The sequence below is a fragment of the Diceros bicornis genome, chromosome 31 (genome assembly GCF_020826845.1).
Source record: "Diceros bicornis minor isolate mBicDic1 chromosome 31, mDicBic1.mat.cur, whole genome shotgun sequence".
In the NCBI taxonomy this organism is placed as follows: domain Eukaryota; kingdom Metazoa; phylum Chordata; class Mammalia; order Perissodactyla; family Rhinocerotidae; genus Diceros; species Diceros bicornis.
Window position 1 is genome coordinate 21925293 of NC_080770.1, and position 20915 is coordinate 21946207.

Sequence of the window (20915 nt, forward strand, 5' to 3'; positions counted from 1 at the left end):
TCAGTGCAGTTGCTTTCATATATGAGCCCTAGAAAGTCTGTTAACTCAACATACTTAGCAATTCAGTAACTCACAAGATCAGCACAATATTTTATTTTTCTGAATCGGTCCACTTCTCTACATCAGTGGCTACACCAATTAGGATAAATTTCCCTGATGATAGTTAACAATACTGTATCGTATACTTGAAAGTTACTAAGAGAGAAAATCTTAAACGTTCTCGCAACAAAAAAAACATGGTAAACATGTGACGTGATGGAGATGTTAGGCAGTGCTAAGCTGTAATCATCTTACAGTATGTAAGTGTATCAAATCAACACATTGCACACCTTAAACTTATACAACACTATATGTCAATTGTATCTCAATAAGGCTGGAGAAAAAAAGATAAATTTCTTGAAGGCTCCCAAGGAAGCTTCCAATTTTTTATTTTATAATTTATTGAGATCTTGATTCTGAACTGCTTGTTTTTGTCTACTGGGATTGTTATTTATCTTTATCTTTCTAATAATCAAGACTACTTCTTGTTTAAAATTCATTTTCTAATTGTTTTTGTGTCTTTGCATAAGAGATCTACTCTATGTTGAGTTAGATTTGTTGCCTTCTTCACAAGATGACTTTCCTCAATATTGGTTCATATGAGTATAATATTTTTTTTTTTGAGGAAGATCAGCCCTGAGCTAACATCCATGCCAATCCTCCTCTTTTTTGCTGAGGAAGACTAGCCCTGAGCTAACATCTATTGCCAATCCTCCTCCTTTTTCTCCATTTTTCTCCCCAAAGCCCCAGTAGATAGTTGTATGTCACAGTTGTACATCTTTCTAGCGGCTGTATGTGGGACGCCACCTCAGCATGGCCAGACAAGCGGTGCATCAGGGTGTGCCCTATTTTTAGTAGGATCCATTGTTTGCATCGATTTGATAATCCCTCTTGTAGAAAGCAAAAGAAGATAATCGCATGATATGATCTGTACTATATTTCCAGTGAAAGTGTAGTAAGATATGTAGCAATTTATATATATGTTGTGTCTTCTGGACAAACTTCCTCTTAACTCATCTTAATTTCCACTTTTTTGTCTACTTTTAGTATTTTTCACATTCATGGAATTTTATTTACATCATAGAGAGACTGGACTATTTTCTTTGTATACCATCATAGAGTAAATTTTTCTAAGTAGTCAATCAAATTTGAATAAAAATAATTCATTGGAATAAAACAATGTATATTTTAATGCGAGGATAAATGTTACTAAAACGTTTATACAGCTGATATTCTTAATTGTTAAGAAAAAGCTTGTACTGAACATATGTATGAATTTTGAAAATATAAATATAAGAAAATATTTTTGCTTTCTAGGAAATGTATATTGGACAGAGATACAGTGAAATGTTAAAATTAGTTATAAGTGACTGCTAAGATTACAAAAATGTTTAAGTTAATATTTTCTGGTTATAGGTCTCCCCAAATTATCTTCAGTGAATAATTATGACTTTTTAATAGAAAAAGTTAAAAATCTCTAATATCTGGATTTAAAAAAAGATAAACTATGACTAAATATAATCCAATATCCCCCTTCTAAAAGATTCTTGGTGTGTTGAGGTTGGCCCAGGGGTGTAGTGGTTAAGTTCGCACACTCCACTTTGGCAGCCCGCAGTTCACGGGTTGGGATCCCGGGTGCGGACCTATGCACTGCTTATCAAGCCATGCTGTGTTGGTATCCCATTTGAAGTGGAAGAAGACGAGCAGGGATATTAGCCCAGGGCCAGACTTCCTCAGCAAAAAAAGAGGAGGATTGGCAACAGATGGTAGCTCAGGGCTAATCTTCCTCAAAAAAAAAAAAAAAAAAGTTCCTAGCGTGCCTTCTATAGTATCTCAAATGATAAACCAGAAAGAGCACTAACTATATTGAGATATACAAATTTTGATGATATATTTTATGCATACTAAAAGTTAGTCTTCATTTCACATTTAAGTACACACATAAGTTATTTCAGAAAATTTTGTATTTTCCATAAAATATAAAAAATTCAAAAATTCAAGAATCGGTACATAAAGTTTTCATATGACATTATGAAGAATATCAGAATTTAATATATTATGCAATAATGATTTAGAAATGTTAATAAATTGCAGAATAAGAAAAGTACAGAAAATTTAGAGACACTAAGGATGTGCATGAAAAAAACAATCCATGTTTTAGGTTAGGATCATAACAATGGTTGTACTATATATTTTCATGTATACGGACACAAAGAAACAGTATAAAGAATCTAAGATGAAAAGGATCTCAATATGGAAATATGTATGAGACATAACCCTCACTAAATCAAAATCAGGCCAAGCATCTTGCCTGGGAGAGTCTACTAAATATTTAGGGAAAATGAAGGAACCACTTATATGCATTTTCTTTTAGAAAACTGAAGTAGAGCTGAATATCCCAACTTTCTTTATGGGGAGAGTTTTCCCCTAATATCAAAAGCAGACAAAGGCATAAGAAAAGAAAACAACAGAGCAATATTAGTCATGACCATATATGCAACAATTCTGATAAAAATTTTAATAAATTGAATCTAGCATATGTAGAAACAATAATGCACCATGTTAGGTTTACCTCAGAAATGTACAGTTGGTGTAATATTCAAAATAAAACCATCATATTAAGAAATTAAAATATTCTGCTGCATTTATTAAGATGTCAGAAAATTTTTCCTTTTTAAAGTTCTAATATCCACCAGGAATAAAAAGTTTGACTGGATTAGTATTAAATAGGACTTCCTAAAACTGACAAAGGACACCAATGAAAAACCTACAACTAGTATCATATACCATGGTAAAAAATCAAATACATTTCCACTCATATTAGGAACAAGACAAACAGGATCTTTTTCTAATTCTATTCAACATTGTACTGGAGGTTGTATCCAACACAATATGGTAAGAAAAAAAGTAATAAAAAGTATCCGGTTTGGAACGGAGGAAGTAAAACTGTGTTTATTAGTAGATAAAAAGATTCTCCAGGGGCCGGCCCCGTGGCGTAGCGGTTAAGTGTGCGTGCTCTGCTGCTGGCGGCCCGGGTTCGGATCCCAGGCGTGCACCAACGCACCGCTTGTCAGGCCATGCTGTGGCAGCATCCCACATAAAATGGAGGAAGATGGGCACAGATGTTAGCTCAGGGCCTTTGTCTTCATGTAAGGTGTTAAATAGCATCTTTGGCACAATGATCGTGGAATAACAGAAATCCACAAATGACAAGTGGCTAAGGAAAAAGTACATGGGGGTGTGAAGTCGAGAGCTGACCTGAATCAGTGCGATCATGCCCAGGTTGCCCAAAACTGTGACTCCATAGATGAGAAGAAACACCAGGAAGAGAAAGACCCTCAATTCAGGGGCATCTGCTAATCCCAGGAGAAGGAACTCTGCCACAGTGGTGCAGTTCTCCTTGCCCATGTCTCTGCTTCATTGGGATTGGAGAAAAATATTAATAGTTATTTTCCATTATATGATCCCAAATTCAGTTTTGACTGTCTCCTAAAAAAGACATGAGAATAAGTAGGATAGGTAATATTTTCAGCAAAGAAATAGGGCATTGCTTTAGTGAAGTTCAGGAAACTTCAGACATTGTGGCAAAGAAATGCATGGAGCTCATGGTTTAATTCACAGATAACACAAAAGCATTCACGTCCATAAGAGCCTATTTGATTCCTTAAACTAGTCCTGTACAACTTAGAGCTTGAAACTGAATCATCAGAAAGACAGCACATATTGTTTAATTAGCCATATTATTTTGTGAAATTCAAATCTCTTTTTCCTTTTAATCAGTACTGGAAATATTGGGATCCCAGGAAATATGTTTTTATAATACATAGTATCCTTCTCTGTTTTCCACTGAAATGATGATAAACATGCTTATTTAAGATTATTAACCCACAAGTGTTAATTTTTTTCAATATGTTTTAGAGGGAGTAAGTGGCTTTTATACTTTATATTAGCATTTTTTCTATAAAATTAGTATAGTGGTTTTGTTAATTATGCAATTCGGTGTTGACTATTGTTCATGGAATTGGTGCTTGGATTCAAACTTCCTGTAACTATGACTCCGAAGACTTATAAAGACCTATTTGACAAATGAATTCACTGCTTTAAATCTATTTGTAGAACTAATCAAAGATGTGAACATGAAATTATTAACACAAATGCTTTCTGCTGCATTGCAGCATTATTTCTGATAGTAAAACTTAGAAATAAAGTGTCAAACAAGAGGAAAATGGCTAAAGTTATGGTACATATGTATTATGGAAAACCATGCGGCTGTTAAAATTATATTTTTGAAGAACTTTTAATGACCTGCAGAATGACTATGATAAAATGGTAAGTTGAAAAATGGTAAGCCAGATTGCACAGACAGAATATATGTTTACATAAGTTGCATTGTATATTTAATCCTCACAACATCCATGATACATAAATATTATATTGCAATCTTTAAAAAAAAAAAAAACAATGTAGAAAGTTGCTTGAATTCTCACAAAACATAGTGTGTTTGGAGTAGAATGGGGAAGGATGGTGTGATTATTTTAACAAAGGGTGGATGCATTCAAGGCCTTTGACGCATAAAAAATGCCAACAAAGGGTGAGAACACTCTCATTCATCCTCTCTCCCCTGACGCTTGGTGGATACATACATGACTGTAGAGGTGTTGGTTGGTTATTCCTGGAGGAAAGAGAATCTAGACTGAAACTCAACATAGCCAAGTATTTTCCTCATTCTTCAAATGATTTCAAAGAAGCAAAGGTATGTGCGTTAAGAAATCCCAGTTTGAAAACAAATAATTATTCTGATGATATGATTTTTCTCTTCAATAGCCAGTAAAAGTGAGTTATTTGTATTTTTCTGAGTTCAAAGTAGTTCATAATTTTAAAAACCTCTTCCTGTTTTCAAGTCTAAAGATGAAAAATCAGTCTGTTTATTACTTTTAAAGAAGTGGTTCTCAAACAGGAATTATTCTGATCCCCATTGGAATTTGGTTCTGTCTGGAGACATTTTGGTTGTCACAATAGGGAGGGGTGCTCCTGACATCTAGTGGGTAGAGACTAGGGATGCTGCTAAAGACTCTACGATACACATGACAGTCTCCCCCCCACCACACCCCCAGACACACCTACAAACAGCACATGCAAACACCAAAATATTGTCTGGTCCAAAATGTCAATAGTATCAAGGTTGAGAATCTGCTATGGAGAGACACTTCAAAGTGTTTTGCACAAGACCAAAATAATTCCTCTCCTTTCTGCTTCAGAGGAGGTTCCCACATCTGTGTCCCCATGTGAGCAGTCCTGAGGACGCCTTACTGCCACTCTCAGTGTCAGAGTGACTGTCAGGAGAACTTCCATGCAGTGTTCACCAGGTTCCATAGAAGGAGTTAGTGTGAGAGAGGAGGAAGAGGGAAGGAGAGAGGAATCAAGCATTCTTCCCAATTTGTTTGTACTCTTTTCCCTCTTACACTAATAGCTGTTACAAGATACTTGGTTCTGCAGGTTAAATTGTTCCCATTTCCCATTAAGCTTGCTTTCCAATATAGAAAGGAAACTTACTTTCATAAAAGGAGTGCTCAAAACATGGTATTTCTGAAACCACTCTCTAAAAGAAGGCTGAAGACAGATTTTTAAAAATATGTTTAATACCACTGCCCTCATTTACAATTCCTTCTTCTCTTACACATGGCTATAATAAATTACTCCCATGAGAAAAAAACATAACAAGCTTCCAGATCTCAGAAAACATCATCCATGTCCCTTTGCAAAAACCAGAGTGTAGTCCAACCAACCAGCCTGTGCGATGGATGTTGCTTCCCCTGTTTCTGAGGATGCTATGATGGAAAATGTTTTAGGCTTTATGTTTTTGTATGTGTGTGTATCTCTGGAGCACAGATTCCTTAAGCTTCCCAAAACAATCATTGACTCTCTGGGACATCAGCAAGATATCAAGAAAACAACACCATCTTGGGACTCAAACAATTAATGACTTCTCTGAGATATAGACAGGGGAAAATACTACCCCAACTTGGTACATATTGTTATAATTCAACATGATTCCTTCCAGAGTTTATGACGAATTGCAGAGCATTGTATGCTGCACCCAAGCATTGCTCTGTGAGCCAGGCATCGCATTGCCATTGTGAAATATATGAATAGGTCTTACAAACATTTCCTGTCTTATATTCAAAACCTCCTCTCTGGAGGGCATAAGGTCTGAAGCCACACCAGAGTTCGGCCCAATACCAGAAAGAGGTGGGGATAATGAACATCTTTTACTGAGAATAACAGTAATTGCTCACATTTATTGACCACTTTCTATATGTTAGGTACTGTTCTGAATACAACTATTAACATATCTCACCTTCATAAAAATAAGTGAGATTGGTACAGTTAGGTAACTTTATGAATGAGGTGACTGAGGCACAGACAGGTGTAACTTCTCTAAAGTCACACACAGAATCACTGACAGAATGAGAGCACATGGTGATTTTTGGGTTGTGCCACACATATGACTCTTTGAGGAAGAGCAGAGCTACTGAATGATGCTGGGATGGCATAGTCCATACAGTGCCAGAGACCATTAAACAGGATTGCCTCAATGATCTGTCCCAGGTCTGCTCCTTTTCTGACCATGTAATGTCTCCCTAAACCAACAGTATTCAAACCAATGTCTGTGGTTTGTGCCCTTGGACATACTGAACATTTCAAGGATTCCATGGATGTAATTAGTTACAGGTAACCGGTTTCCATATTCTCAACAGCCTGTCAATGTTTTCCTAAAATTGATCCATCTAATAATTTTCTGAGTTTGAGGAGTGTTTCTGGGTCTCCTTCCCACCTAGCACTCTCACAATTCCATTTCGCTTATTTATCAAAAGTACAGGATTCCTCTTATCCATTCACATATGACTATGTGAATTACCCCAATTAGAAAAACAAAAGCAAACTTTATGTTCTTAAAACATGAGAACAATTGGAAATATTGTTTTTCATGAAGGCTGAAGTTTTCTTTAATCAAGACACTTCAAACCGGTGGTATGCCTTCTTGTCGCTACTCTGGCACATAGTACATATTTCTTTTCGTGGAAAATGATGGCCTGGACATGTATTTTAGCCAACACGGCGATGTTTGGAAATCAGATATATAGTAGATTGATGACAATATTTTTTTAACATCTATTCCTTTTGTTCTTAGTGCACCCTGAAACTGTTGTCACAAAATGCATCCTCGTGAAGGAGTCTCATGACAGAAAAAATAAAAGAGTATCTATAAAGAGTATCATTGGCAGCGATGTTTTATATCATCTGGGCAACACACCCACAGGAAAGCCGCTGTGTTCATCTATTTGCCTTAAACTTAAAGACATGGCAGTGTTTTTAAAAATTGATTGAAATGTAAAAATTTTATTGAAATTGATTTCATAGTCATTCTCCATAATTGAATAATATCAATATGAAGCTCTAAATTGTTGTGTTTTTTTTTTGTGAGGAAGATCAGCCCTGTGCTAACATCTGCCAATCCTCCTCTTTTTTTGCTGAGGAAGACTGGCCCTGGGCTAACATCCGTGCCCACCTTCCTCCACTTTATATGGGACGCCGCCAGAGCATGGCTTGCCAAGCAGTGCGTCGGTGCGTGCCCAGGATCCCAATCAGCCAACGCCAGGCCACCGCAACAGAGCGCGGGCGCTTAACCGCTTGCGCCACCAGGCCAGCCCCTGAAGCTCTGTGGGATATTATCCAGGGTTGACAGAGAGATCAATGCTCAGAACATAATTTATTGAAGAATTTAATATATGTTAATGGATATGTCACATATCAATAATGAAGAAAAGGATTCTTAATAATTGGTGTTGTAAACATTACTATATAGTTTGGGAAAGGAAGTTGGACAATTACTTTGTACACCTACATTCATTCAGCAAACAAGTACAAAATAAATAAAAACCAACAAATTTTTTTTTTTAATTTTTTGTTTATTTTTCCCCCCAAAGCCCCAGTAGATAGTTGTATGTCATAGTTGCACATCCTTCTAGTTGCTGTATGTGGGACGCGGCCTCAGCATGGCCAGAGAAATGGTGCGTCGGTGCGCGCCCGGGATCCGAACACGGGCCGCCAGCAGTGGAGCGCGCACACTCAACCGCCAAGCCACGGGGCCGGCCCATAACCAACAAATTTAATACTTAATAAAATTTAAGTTAAAAAATCATACAAATATGAGATAAAATATAGAATGGAGCAGGATTTATTTTCACTGCATTAATTAATAAGCTGTGAAAAATTGAATATAAGTATATAAAAAATGTAAATTATATATCAAAAAGCATGCCTAATACATAAAATTAAATGCCATTACCAAATTATGATATTTTGCAAATATTATCCTCAGAGGTTAATGTTTTTAAAATAAAATGTCTTGTAAATTATTATGAATACATTAACACCCAGTGGAAGCAGGAAAAAAGTGGACAGACACCTCACAGAAAAGAGTTTAAAAATCATTGAACATTAAATGCTTCCATTTTTCTAATTCTTCTTGTTTTTTTGTTTTCCTCTTCTGTCCCTAATTTTTAGCTTGACACCGAAATAAAGATCTCTTGGATAAAATCCGCATTAGGATGTTTTCTAAGCCTTATTATATATAAATATATATTATCATAGAGGAAATGTTTCTTTATACACTTTTTCATGCTGTTTTATGTACTTTGACTATATAATTTTATTTGACCCAAGACATAAAATATAGAAGTCAAGTTTAACGCTGTATCTACGTCTCTGTGATTCAGTACTTCATGTAATGGAATTCAGTAATTCATGCCTCTCCCTCATCACCTTCCCAAATTCTGAATGGTGCATGTGGATCAGAATTGAATGAAGAAATGTGGTTTAGACACACAGAGGAAGGATGGAAAAAGGTCATTTCATCAAGAGCCAAGACACAGCAAAGAACATAAATGGAGGTTAGAAGTCCACTTACCAGTCACAGTAAGCATTTGATCCACAATATTGTAAAATAAGCATGAAGATAAAAAGTGAAAGATAAAGTGAAAAAAGAGACAAGACAGAAATGTTGCCACTTGTAACAACGGTTATTAAGTGATTGCAAATACATATAAATATACTCCATATAATAGAATATATTATACGAGAGAGATTGAGAGACACAGTGATGCAGAGAGAGAGACAGAGAGAGAGTGACAGAAAACTAATTATATGCCAGGGATTATTCTAAACTCTTTGCAAGTGACATGCAATTTAATTTTTCTAAGATTTCTGTGAAATAATTATTACTAATGTCTTCATTTTTCAGATATGATATTATCTGAAGTTCCAAAAACACTGGACATTCCAATGATAAAAACAAAAAAATTAGTAAGGAAACAAGAAATAAACAACAGACAGGATGTATACACATACAGGCATCTCATTGTGTGCATAAACTGACAAAGGTCTGTTCTTCATCGTAAAATAACAGGAATTCAATTTGGAATTGAATTGTAATTTCCATAATGGAGACTGAAATAAAATGTGACTCTCCTGAGTTCTTCATTAAGCTTATGAAGGTTTATAGCAAACTAAACGTGTGTGTCTTAACAGTCCATTAACTATACTCATTTAAATCATTTCAGATTAAATAAAAGCAAAGAAGTAGCCTGAAAACTTTGAAATATGCTCAATCCTACCCTTGTAAATGGAAGAGGCACAAAGATAAGTGAATTAAAAAGACTGACTCATAATTCCCTACCTCTTGACTGTTATCTCCACTCCAACACTAAAGCTCACTGATTCAGCCCTCCACCAGCCTCCACTTGGGGACTCTGAGTCCTGTTAAGACAATATTCTCTAGGAAAATATTTTGGAGCCCACCACTTTTCTCAGAGCTTCTTTTACAGCCTTGTTTCTCAAGCTGTATATCAGAGGATTCAGCATGGGAATCACTACTGTGTAGAACACCGAGGCTGCTTTGTCAGTAAACATACTGTTGCCAGAACTGGGCTGGCAATAAATGAAAAGGATTGTTCCATGGAAGACAGTGATGGCTGTGAGGTGGGAGGCACAGGTGGAAAAGGCTTTGCATCTTCCCTCTGCAGAGTGCATCCTTAGGATGGTGATGAGAATAAACAAGTAGGAGGTGAGGATGATCATGATGGTGATGATCTCATTGAAAGTGGCCACAATGTAGAGAAAGAGTTCATTCATAGTGACATCAGAGCAAGCAAGAGATAAGAGAGGGGGTAGATCACAAAAGAAGTGGTTAATCACATTTGACCTGTAGGATGGGATCTCAAGAGCTAAACACAAGTGGATCAGAGAACACACAGTCCCACAGAGGTAGCAGCCAGACACCAGCTCCACACAGAAACTCCGGGACATGGCGACCATGTACAGCAGCGGGTTACAGATGGCCACGAAACGGTCATAGGCCATCACAGCCAGCAGGATGACCTCAGTTACCACACACGTACAAAACTAATAGAATTGCACAGTGCAGCCCAGGAAGGAAATGGCTTTGTCTTCATTTAAGATGTTAGCTAGCATCTTTGGCACAATGATCGTGGAGTAACAGAAATCAACAAAGGACAAGTGGCTGAGGAAAAAGTACATGGGGGTGTGAAGTCGAGAGCTGACCTGAATCAGTGCGATCATGCCCAGGTTGCCCAAAACCGTGACTCCATAGCTGAGAAGAAACACCAGGAAGAGGAAGACCCTCAACTCAGGGGCATCTGCTAATCCCAGGAGAAGGAACTCTACCACAGTGGTGCAGTTCTCCTTGCCCATGCCCCTACTTCATTGGGATTGGAGAAAAATATTAATAGTTATTCTACCCTATATGATCCCAAATTCAGTTTTGACTGTCTCCTGAAAAAGACCTAAGAATAAGTAGGATACTTAATATTTTTCAGCAAAGAAATAGGACATTGCTTTGGTGAAGTTTAGGCAAAGTTCAGACATTATGGCACACAAATACATAGAGCTCATGGTTTAATTCACAGATGACACAAAAGCATTCACATCCAGAAGAGCCTATACGATTCCTTAAACTAGTCTTGTACAATTTAGAGCTTGAAACTGAATCATCAGAAAAACAGCACATATTATTTAATTACCATATATCTTATGAAATTCAAATCTTTTATTCCCTTTAATCAGTACTGGAAATATTGGGATCCCAGGAAATAATTTTTTATAATACATAGTACCCTTCTCTGTTTTCCACTGAAATGATGAGAAATATGCTTATTTAAGATTGTTAATCCACAAGCGTTAATGTTTTCAATATGTTTTCGATGGAGAAGGTAGCTTTTCTCCGCTATGTTAGAATTTTTTCCATAAAATTAGCATAGTGGTTATGTTAATTATGCAATTCGATGTCGACAATTGTTGATGGAATTGGTACCCAGATTCAAACCTCCCGCAACTATGACTCTGAAGCCTTATAAAGACCTATTTGACAAATGAACTCACTGCTTTAAATGTATTTGTAGAACTAATCAAAGATGTGAACATGAAATTATTAATACAAATGCTTGCTGCTGCATTGCAGCATTATTTCTGACAGTAAAGTTAGAAATAAAGTGTCAAACAAGAGGAAAATGGCTAAAGTTATGGTACATATATATTATGGAAAACTATGCAGCTGTTAAAATTATATTTTTGAAGAACTTTTTTTCGTGTGAGGAAGATCCGCCCTGAGCTGACATACATGTCAATCCTTCTCTTTTTTTTTTTTTCCAAGGAAGACTGGTCCTGAGCTAACATCCGTGCCCATCTTCCTCCACTTTATGTGGGATGCCGCCACAGCATGGCCTGACGAGCGGTGCATCGGTGCATGCCCGGGATCCGAACCTGGGCCGCCAGCAGCGGAGTGTGTGCACTTAACCACTAAGCCATGGGGCCGGCCCCTGAAGAACTTTTAATGACCTGCAAAATGACTATGATAGAATGGTAAGTTGAAAAATAGTAAACCAGATTGCACAGACAGAATATATGTTTACATGACTTGCATTGTATATTTAATCCTCACATCCATGACACACAAATATTTTTTTCCAATAATTTTTTTTTTTAAAAATAGCAATGTAGAAACTTGCTTGAATTCTCACAAAACATAAGGTGTTTGGAGTACAATGGGGAAGGATGGTGTGATTATTTTAATAAGGGGTGGATACATTCAAGGCCTTTGACACATAGAAAATACAGACAAAGCCTGAGAGCGCTCTCATTCATCCTCTCCCTCCTGAACTTTGGGGGATATATACATGACTGTAGAGGCGCTGGTTGGTTATTCCCAGAGGAAAGAGAATCTGGACTGAAACTCAACATAGCCATCTATTTTCATCGTTCTTCAAATGATTTCAAAGAGGTGAAGGATATGTGCATTAAGAAATCCCAGTTTGAAAACAAGTAATTATTCTGATTACATGGTTTCTCTCTTCAACAGCCAGTAAAAGTGAGTTATTTGTCTTTTTCTGAGTTCAAAGTAGTTCATAATTTTAAAAACCTCTTCCTGTTTTCAAGTCTAAAGATGAAAAATCAGTCTGTTTATTACTTATAAAGAAGTGGTTCTCACACAGGAATTATTCTGATCCCCATTGGACATTGGGCACTGTCTGGAGACATTTTGGATGTCACAATGGGGAGTGGTGCTCCTGTCGTCTAGTGGGTAGAGATTAGGGATGTGGTTAAACACTCTATGATGCACATGACAGTCTCCCCTGCCCCACACCCCCAGACACACCTACCAACAGCACGTGCAAACACCAAAATATTGTCTGGTCCAAAATGTCAATAGTATCAAGGTTGAGAATCTGCTATGGAGAGACACTTCAAAGTGTTTTGCACAAGACCAAAATAATTCCTCTCCTTTCTGCTTCAGAGGAGGTTCCCACATCTTTGTCCCCACGTGAGCAGTCCTGATGACCCCTTACTGCTACTCTCAGCATCAGAGTGACTGTCAGGAGAATTTCCATGCAGTGTTTACCAGGTTCCATAGAGGAAGTTAGCGTGAGAGAGGAGGAAGAGGGAAGGAGAGAGGAATCATGCATTCTTCCCAATTTGTTTGTACTCTTTTCCCTCTTACACTAATAGCTGTTACAAGATACTTGGTTCTCTTGGTTAAATTGTTCCTATTTCCCATTAAGCTTGCTTTCCGATATAGAAAGGGAAATTATTTTCATAAAAGGAATGCTCAAAACATGGCTTTTCTTAAAACACTCTCTAAAAGAAGGCTGAATACAGACTTTTAAAAATAAGTCTAATTCCGCTGCCCTCCTTTACGATTCCTCCTTCTCTTACACATGGCTATAATAAATTACTTCCAAGAGAAAAAAACATAACAAGCTTCCAGATCTCAGAAAATATCATCCATGTCCCTTCGCAAAAACCAGAGTGTAGTCCAACCAACCAACCTGTGGGATGGATGTTGCTTCCCCTGTTTCCGAAGATGCTATGATGGAAAATGTCTTAGGCTTTATGTTTCTGTGTGTATCTCTGGGGCCCCGGTTCCTTAAGCTTCCCAAAACAATCATTGACTCTCTGGGACATCAGCAAGATATCAAGAAAACAACACCATCTTGGGACTCAAACAATTAATGACTTCTCTGAGATATAGACAGGGGAAAATACTACCCCAACTTGGTACATATTATTATAATTCAACACGATTCCTTCCAGAGTTCATGATGAGTTACAGAACATTGTATGCTGCACCCAAGCATTGCTCTGTGAGCCAGGCATCGCATTGCCATTGTGAAATACATGAATAAGTCTTACAAACGTTTCCTGTCTTATGTTCAAAACCTCCTTCCTGGAGGGCATAAGGTCTGAAGCCACACCAGAGTTCGGCTCAATACCAGAAAGAGTTGGGGAAAATGAACATCGTTTACTGAGAATAACAATAGTTGCTCACATTTATTGACCACTTCCTATATGCTATGTACTGTTCTGAATACAACTATTAACATATCTCACCTTCATAAAAATAAGTGAGATTGGTACAGTTAGGTAACTTTATGAATGAGGCGACTGAGGCACAGACAGGTGTAACTTGTCTAAAGTCACACACAGAATCACTGACAGAATGAGAGCATATGGTGATTTTTGGGTTGTGCCACACATGTGACCCTGTGAGGAAGAGCAGAGCTACCGAATGATGCTGGGATGGCATAGTGCATACAGTGTCAGAGACCATTAAATGGGATTGCCTCAAGGAACTCTCCCAGGTCTGCTCCTTTTCTGACCATATAATTTCTCCCTAAACCAACAGTGTTCAAACCACTGTCTGTGGTTTGTGCCCTTGGATATACCGAACATTTCAAGGATTCCATGGATGTAATTAGTTACAGGTAACCAGTTTCCAAATTCTCAACAGCCTGTGAATATTTTCCTAAAATTGATGCATCTAATAATTTTCTGAGTTTGAGGAGTGTTTCTGGGTCTCCTTCCCACCTAGCACTCTCACAATTCCATTTCACTCATTTTGCACAAGTATAGGATTCCTCTCATCCATTCACATATGACTATGTGAATTACCCCAATTAGAAAAACAAAAGCAAACTTTATGTTCTTAAAACATAAGAACAATTTGAAATATTGTTTTTCATGAAGGCTGAAGTTTTCTTTAATCAAGACACTTCAAACCGGTGGTATGCCTTCTTATCATGACTCTGACACATAGTACATATTTCTTTTCACGGAAACTGATGGCCTTGACATGTATTTTAGCCAACGCAACAATGTGTTGAAATCAGATATATAGTAGATTGATGACAATATTTTTTTAACATCTATTCCTTTTGTTCTTAGTGCAACCTGAAACTGTTGCCACAAAATGCATCCTCCTGAAGGAGTCTCATAACAGAAAAAATAAAAGAGTATTTGTCAAGAGTATCATTGGCAGTGATGTTTTATATGATCTGGGCAAAACACCCACAGGAAAGCCGCTGTGTTCATCTACTTGCCTCAGACTTAAAGACATGGCAGGTGTTTTTAAAAATTGATTGAAATGTAAAAATTTTATTGAAATTGATTTCATAGTCATTCTCCATAAATTGAATAATATCAATATGAAGCTCTAAATTGTTGTGGGTTTTTTTTTGTGAGGAAGATCAGCCCTGTGCTAACATCTGCCAATCCTCCTCTTTTTTTTTTGCTGAGGAAGACTGGCCCTGGGCTAACATCCGTGCCCATCTTCCTCCACTTTATATGGGACGCCGCCAGAGCATGGCTTGTCAAGCGGTGCGTCGGTGCGTGCCCAGGATCCGAACCAGCGAATCCCAGGCCACCGCAGCAGAGCGCGGGCAATTAACTGCTTGCGCCACCCGGCCGGCCCCTGAAGCTCTAAGTTTTTGATGAAATGTATTTAAAACACATACGATACCATTTTAGTAAAATATTGTATTGTCAAGGTTCAATGAAATCAACAATATGTCAAATTTTCTAAACTTTTTAACTCCATTGTTTTAATCAAGGTGCCTCTAAGTGGAAGAATAACAGATATGCTTAATTGTTATACGATAAGACTTGGAAGGTCTTTGTGGTAACTTTTTCAGAAATTAGGAAAGTGAGTGGTTCTAATGATTGCGTAAGAAACCACTCCAAAACGTATTAGATAAAAGCAGCAACTACTTACTGCACTGGTCACTACCGCCTGAGTTGGTAAGTTAGTTCGGCTGATCCGATACCGACATGGCCGATCTTGGCTTGGTTTTCTCTGTGTATGATGTCAGCTTGGCAGGTTAGATGATCTAAGAGGCTTCACGCTCAAGTCTGCTGGTTTGGCTGAATGCCAGCACATGTGATGGGGTGTGGGTTGTTTCTCGTTATCCAATATGCTAGCCTGTGCTTGTTCAAATAACAGCTTTTCTAAGAGACTGAAAATTCCAAAAGATTGTGAGAAGGTCACAAGGTCTCTCAGAGGCTTGGACCTGGCAGTGTCGCTTCAGCTACCTTCTGTTAGACAAAAGCAGCCTACGTTCCAGCAGTGGAGAAATTGACTCCACCATCTGATCAGAAAAGTTGCAAACCGGCATGGATATGGAGAGGACTAAAGAATTTGGACCATGTTTTCTACCCCACTGGGTAACAAATACTTTTGAAAAATACGATTTCCAAAATTTTGTCCTTCAACAAAATTGGAAGACAATCTAATTTTGTTTAACACGTTGTTTAAAAAAATTTTTGTTGAAAGATCATTGTGCTAAATTGGCACGTAACTTGGATGGAGTTGAAAGAGCTGAGTGATATTCCTGTTACAGCACAATTTCTGGCAGAGTTTCTAGTCCTATTTACAGTTGATGTGACCAAATAGTCTCCATATTTTCATCTGTTAAAAAGTACACATAGAAATGATGCTGAGTCCTCTTGTTTTCTAACATTATGTGATGTCTTTCCAAGGATACATTAATTAATTGAAATGAAAAATCCAAACACATACTCATAATATTTATCACACAAAGAAATATTTCCAAAATTTTTTCAATTTTTATTAATTATATTTTATCCAAATTTGCAATACAATTGTATTTTTAATTAGTGGTGTAATTGTTATATCATTAGAAGGTTAGCTTAATACAGAAAGAAAAACTTTTGATTTTGCCTAAAGCATTATGATCACAAGAAATAAAAAGTATGAATGTGATTAATAAAATTATAATGTTCCGTGGGGGAGTAGAATTGAATTTAAGTTCAGGAGAAGGAAAGGCACAAATCTGTTTCAGATGTCATTATTTATGTATTTTAAATGAATTATGCTATGCAATGGAAATTATACTTTTTGCTGCTATTTAAGTATATGATGAAATATTTTATATGTAAAATTATTTCTTGGCTTATATACCTTTTCAAAACTAATTGAGAAGCATTTGGTCCAAAAATGTGAAGACTAGTAATATGAGTCACGTTCTATATAGAAGCAACAGAATCTACTATAAAGAATCTGAAATGTCACAACTTGAAAATGAAAAAAAATGTGATTATATGCCAGTGTTTAGCGGATAATGTTCTTCTCGTGTGTCTGTAGTCTTGAAGGATTGAATTAATTCTATCAACAATTGCTTTTGCAATGTTGGCCAGGTCACTTAAACATCATGGGCCTTGGTTTCTTCAAAGAAAAAGCAAAATGGGTTGTGTTAATTATACCACAATATGAGCATGCTTGGTCCAAGCAGGACAGAAGTAAAACAAAATTCTCTATAAAGAGGCACTAAGCATCATTGATTCGATTTAAGATTAGTATAGATAATTTCCTAATTTCGAAGAAAATTAGAAATTGTATAATTGCCAGATGTATAGCAAAGGATAAATTTTTGAATACCCAGAGAAACAGAAGTCAACAGAAGAGAAAATCTTTCCCTCATCAGACATCCAATGTCTAAAACATTGTTTCTTATGTACTTTATCTTTCGATATAAAATGGTTATTTTTGATTCCTTATCATATAATGGAAGATTATATGAACGGAACATTTTGACAACGATCATACGTTTAAAATAATATAAACATTCCAAATAACTTTATTGAATCCATGTAAAATTATTCCCTACCTTATTTTTTCTCTCATACCAAAATAACTGGAAATTTATTTCTTCTATTTTATTGATGATTAGTTTGGAATTTTATCTAGACATGTTGAGTAAAGAGAAGAAGAAGGATGTACAAGTTATCCAAGAAAAGTGAGTTATTAATGTTAGAGAGATCTAGTATTTTTAATTGACCAGATTAAATAGGTCTTAATGCTAACAATTGTCTGGTTTTTATTTTATTTTGAATAAAGTTATATAGTGAGTTAGTTTTCAACATTTGAGGCAACTGCAAACATTTTGTTTTTTTTGGGTGGGAGTTCAGTTGGGAAGGATTCAGAGATTATGCTCATGTTCAGAAAAAAGAATCACAAAGAATTGATCATGTTTTTGATGTCTTTATAAGCAGAATGATAGCACGAAATACAGGTTGGGTAGACACTCATCCTGCTTACTTTTTGCCTATAAGATTTTTTGAGATCCAATCTACTATTTCTAAGCCATTGGTGGATCCTATCACAGCTTATCATACTACCACATGGGAGCTCCTTTGAAACAAATTCAGAATAATGACCGTATCTTATCAACTTTCCATTCATGCCAAGTAACCTATGTACACAATACAACACACGCACATAAACACACATACACGCTATAAAGTATTTGCTCAATAAAAAATTCATTGCATCATTGACTCAGTATTACATTCTGACCTCCTTTATTTTGCCTTGCTTTTGTCTCCTGAATAAAACTCTTTGTTGAAATGTGTCTCCTAAAATTCTGTCCATTCTTTTATCCAACGACAAGTTCAAACAATGCCTATTTTATGAAGGCATCTCTCTAAAGTTCCTAAATGGATTTGAACTTTTCATTCTCTCAAATCCCCTATGATGCTTATTTTCTACCTTATACAATGGCCACTTTTTTCACTGCCATACTGTCAACACTAGATTTTGCATCCTTGAATTATGAAGACTAGTCTTATTTTACCTGCTGTTTGTACTTTTATAAGAGAAATGCATATGTTTATTGAAAGTCTAGTCTATTCCACATGCATTATAAGAGAGGGGATGAAATTGTTTATTGAGATTACACAAGGTTTTACACATGATGTCTATATAGTCTTTTAATCTTCACAATCAGATTAAGAGCTAGTTTATGTTATCTCACTTTTGTAGATGAAAAATTAAAGATGAGAGAGATGGTTATTTTCCAGGAAGACATAGAGCTATGTTTAGTCTCTTTGAACCAAAATCCATGACCTTTCCATTGTACAACATGAACTCTTCATAGTTTTAAAGGTATCTTTAAAATCAACGTTTAAGGGCACACTATATTTACACGTCAGGGACCAACTCTACTAAAATAATATATACTTAATAAGAAAGACTTTAGTGTCCATTATTTTGCTGACTGTATCCTTGACATCTTTATTTCTCAGACTGTAGATCAGAGGATTCAACATGGGAATCACCACAGTGTAAAACACAGAGGCCACTTTGACTGTGTGTCTGGAGTTTTTGGAGTTTGGCACACAGTAGAGGAAGAGGATGGTGCCATGGAAGATAGTGATGGCGGTGAGGTGGGAGGCACAGGTGGAGAAGGCTTTGCGGCGCCCACTGGCTGAATGCATCTTGAGGATGGTGACAATGATAAATACATAAGAAATGAGAATGATGAATAGTGTGCTGACCACATTAAAGGTGGCAGAAATGAAAAGGAGCAACTGATTGACATAAGTATCAGAGCAAGAGAGGGACAGCAATGAGGAGAATTCACAGAAGAAATGATTAATTGTGTTGAAATTCTGAAATGATAATTTGATAGCAGAGCATGTGAGTATCAAGGAACAAGCTACTCCCCATGCATAAGATCCACCCATTAGCATGGCACAGAGTTTCTGGGACATGGCAACTGTGTAGAGCAGAGGGTTACGACTGGTCACAAAGCGGTCATAGGCCATCACAGCTAATAAAAAGAATTCAGTTACTGCAAAGGTACAAAAGAAAAAGAATCGTACTACACATCCTGAAAGTGAAATGGTTCTGTCTTCCGCAACTAGGTTCACCAGGGTCTTAGGAGTAATGCTGGAGGAAAGGCAGAAATCCACAAATGAGAGGTGGCTGAGAAAAAAGTACATAGCGGTGTGCAGTTTGGGGTTAATTTTGATTACTACAATCATCCCAATATTCCCTACAACAGTGACAATGTAGATGGCCAGAAAAATCAAGAAGAGGGGATTTGCAGTTCTGGGAAATCTGAGAAGCCCAAGAGAGTGAACGTGGCCCCAGTTTTATTTCTCTCTGACCGTAACATGGTTGCTGTTTCTTAGAATCTGAATCAGTCCTGGAAGCAAAAATATTAAGGAGAGTGAGGATGTAAGAAGCTTGGTTAACTACCTATTACCACAGGAAGATGAAGCAAAATATCTCTTTCAGAATTTCTCTATGTATTTTTAATGCAAGATATACTAAGTATCTAAAATTTTAAAACATGATAACTATTTAAAATTTTTCTTTAAGTTAATACAATTATTGAATTACTATTTTAGTTCTCAGTAGTAATTTTTAATATTTGCAAATAAGAATATGAAATCGAGGGATTTATGGTTATTTTAAATCCAGTCCTCCCATAATACTGTCAGCTCCCCTTGAACATTGTAAGTTCATAAAAGATAAGCCCAGCATAACACGATGACAGATAATGTTAGCCCTGTAATCAGTAATAAAATGAGAAATTTCTAAACAAATTAATTTTTGCATTACATGTTCACACTGTGACATTAAGAATGAACACCACTAACGCTTTACATTTGGGCCTTTATTGTTAATTCCATACAGCACTTTAATCTTTGCTGTTCTCTCTGACTCAGTAAAATTAATCTTAATTAATTTTTTTCAGAGAGTATGCTCCTCAGCTCAGGAAGTCCCAAATGTCAATCCTTCCTCATTGCTTAAGGAATAATAAAATTGGAACAGATAATGATAATCTAGTCTACTTCTTTATTCTAGAGGTGACAAAACAGAAGCTGGAGAAGCTTGGTTTTCCCAATGACATGCAAATAAGGACCAATCTACACATCTGTGACTAGATCCCAGAGCCCCAGACTCCCAGTCCTGGATCCACTTTATTACACCAGACTCTGATCCATTGTCTAGTCTAGATACTAACATATTTCCTTTATTAAATCATCATATTTTTAATTGACAAACTAGAGACCCTAAAACTATGGGAAATAGTCCAATGACAGCGTATATGCCACAGAGTTCTACTAGAAAGCAGCATCAAAATGAAATGAGAATGGGACTTAGGGACATTTTCTCTCCCAGAAATAAACTAACTGTAGGGAAGACTATGACTTAG

At 36.7% G+C, this 20915-nt stretch overlaps 1 protein-coding gene and 1 pseudogene across 1 annotated transcript; both read right to left on the reverse strand.

Moving 5' to 3' along the window:
- Window positions 1-9876: 9876 nt before the first annotated feature.
- On the reverse strand, window positions 9877-10812 carry LOC131395128 (olfactory receptor 5L1-like). Its single transcript, XM_058526919.1, is given in 1 exon segment — window positions 9877-10812. A coding segment is annotated over 1 exon segment (936 nt).
- An 8100-nt stretch (window positions 10813-18912) lies between these two features.
- LOC131395452 (olfactory receptor 5D18-like) lies at window positions 18913-19868 on the reverse strand (annotated as a pseudogene).
- Between the last annotated feature and the right edge of the window lie 1047 nt (window positions 19869-20915).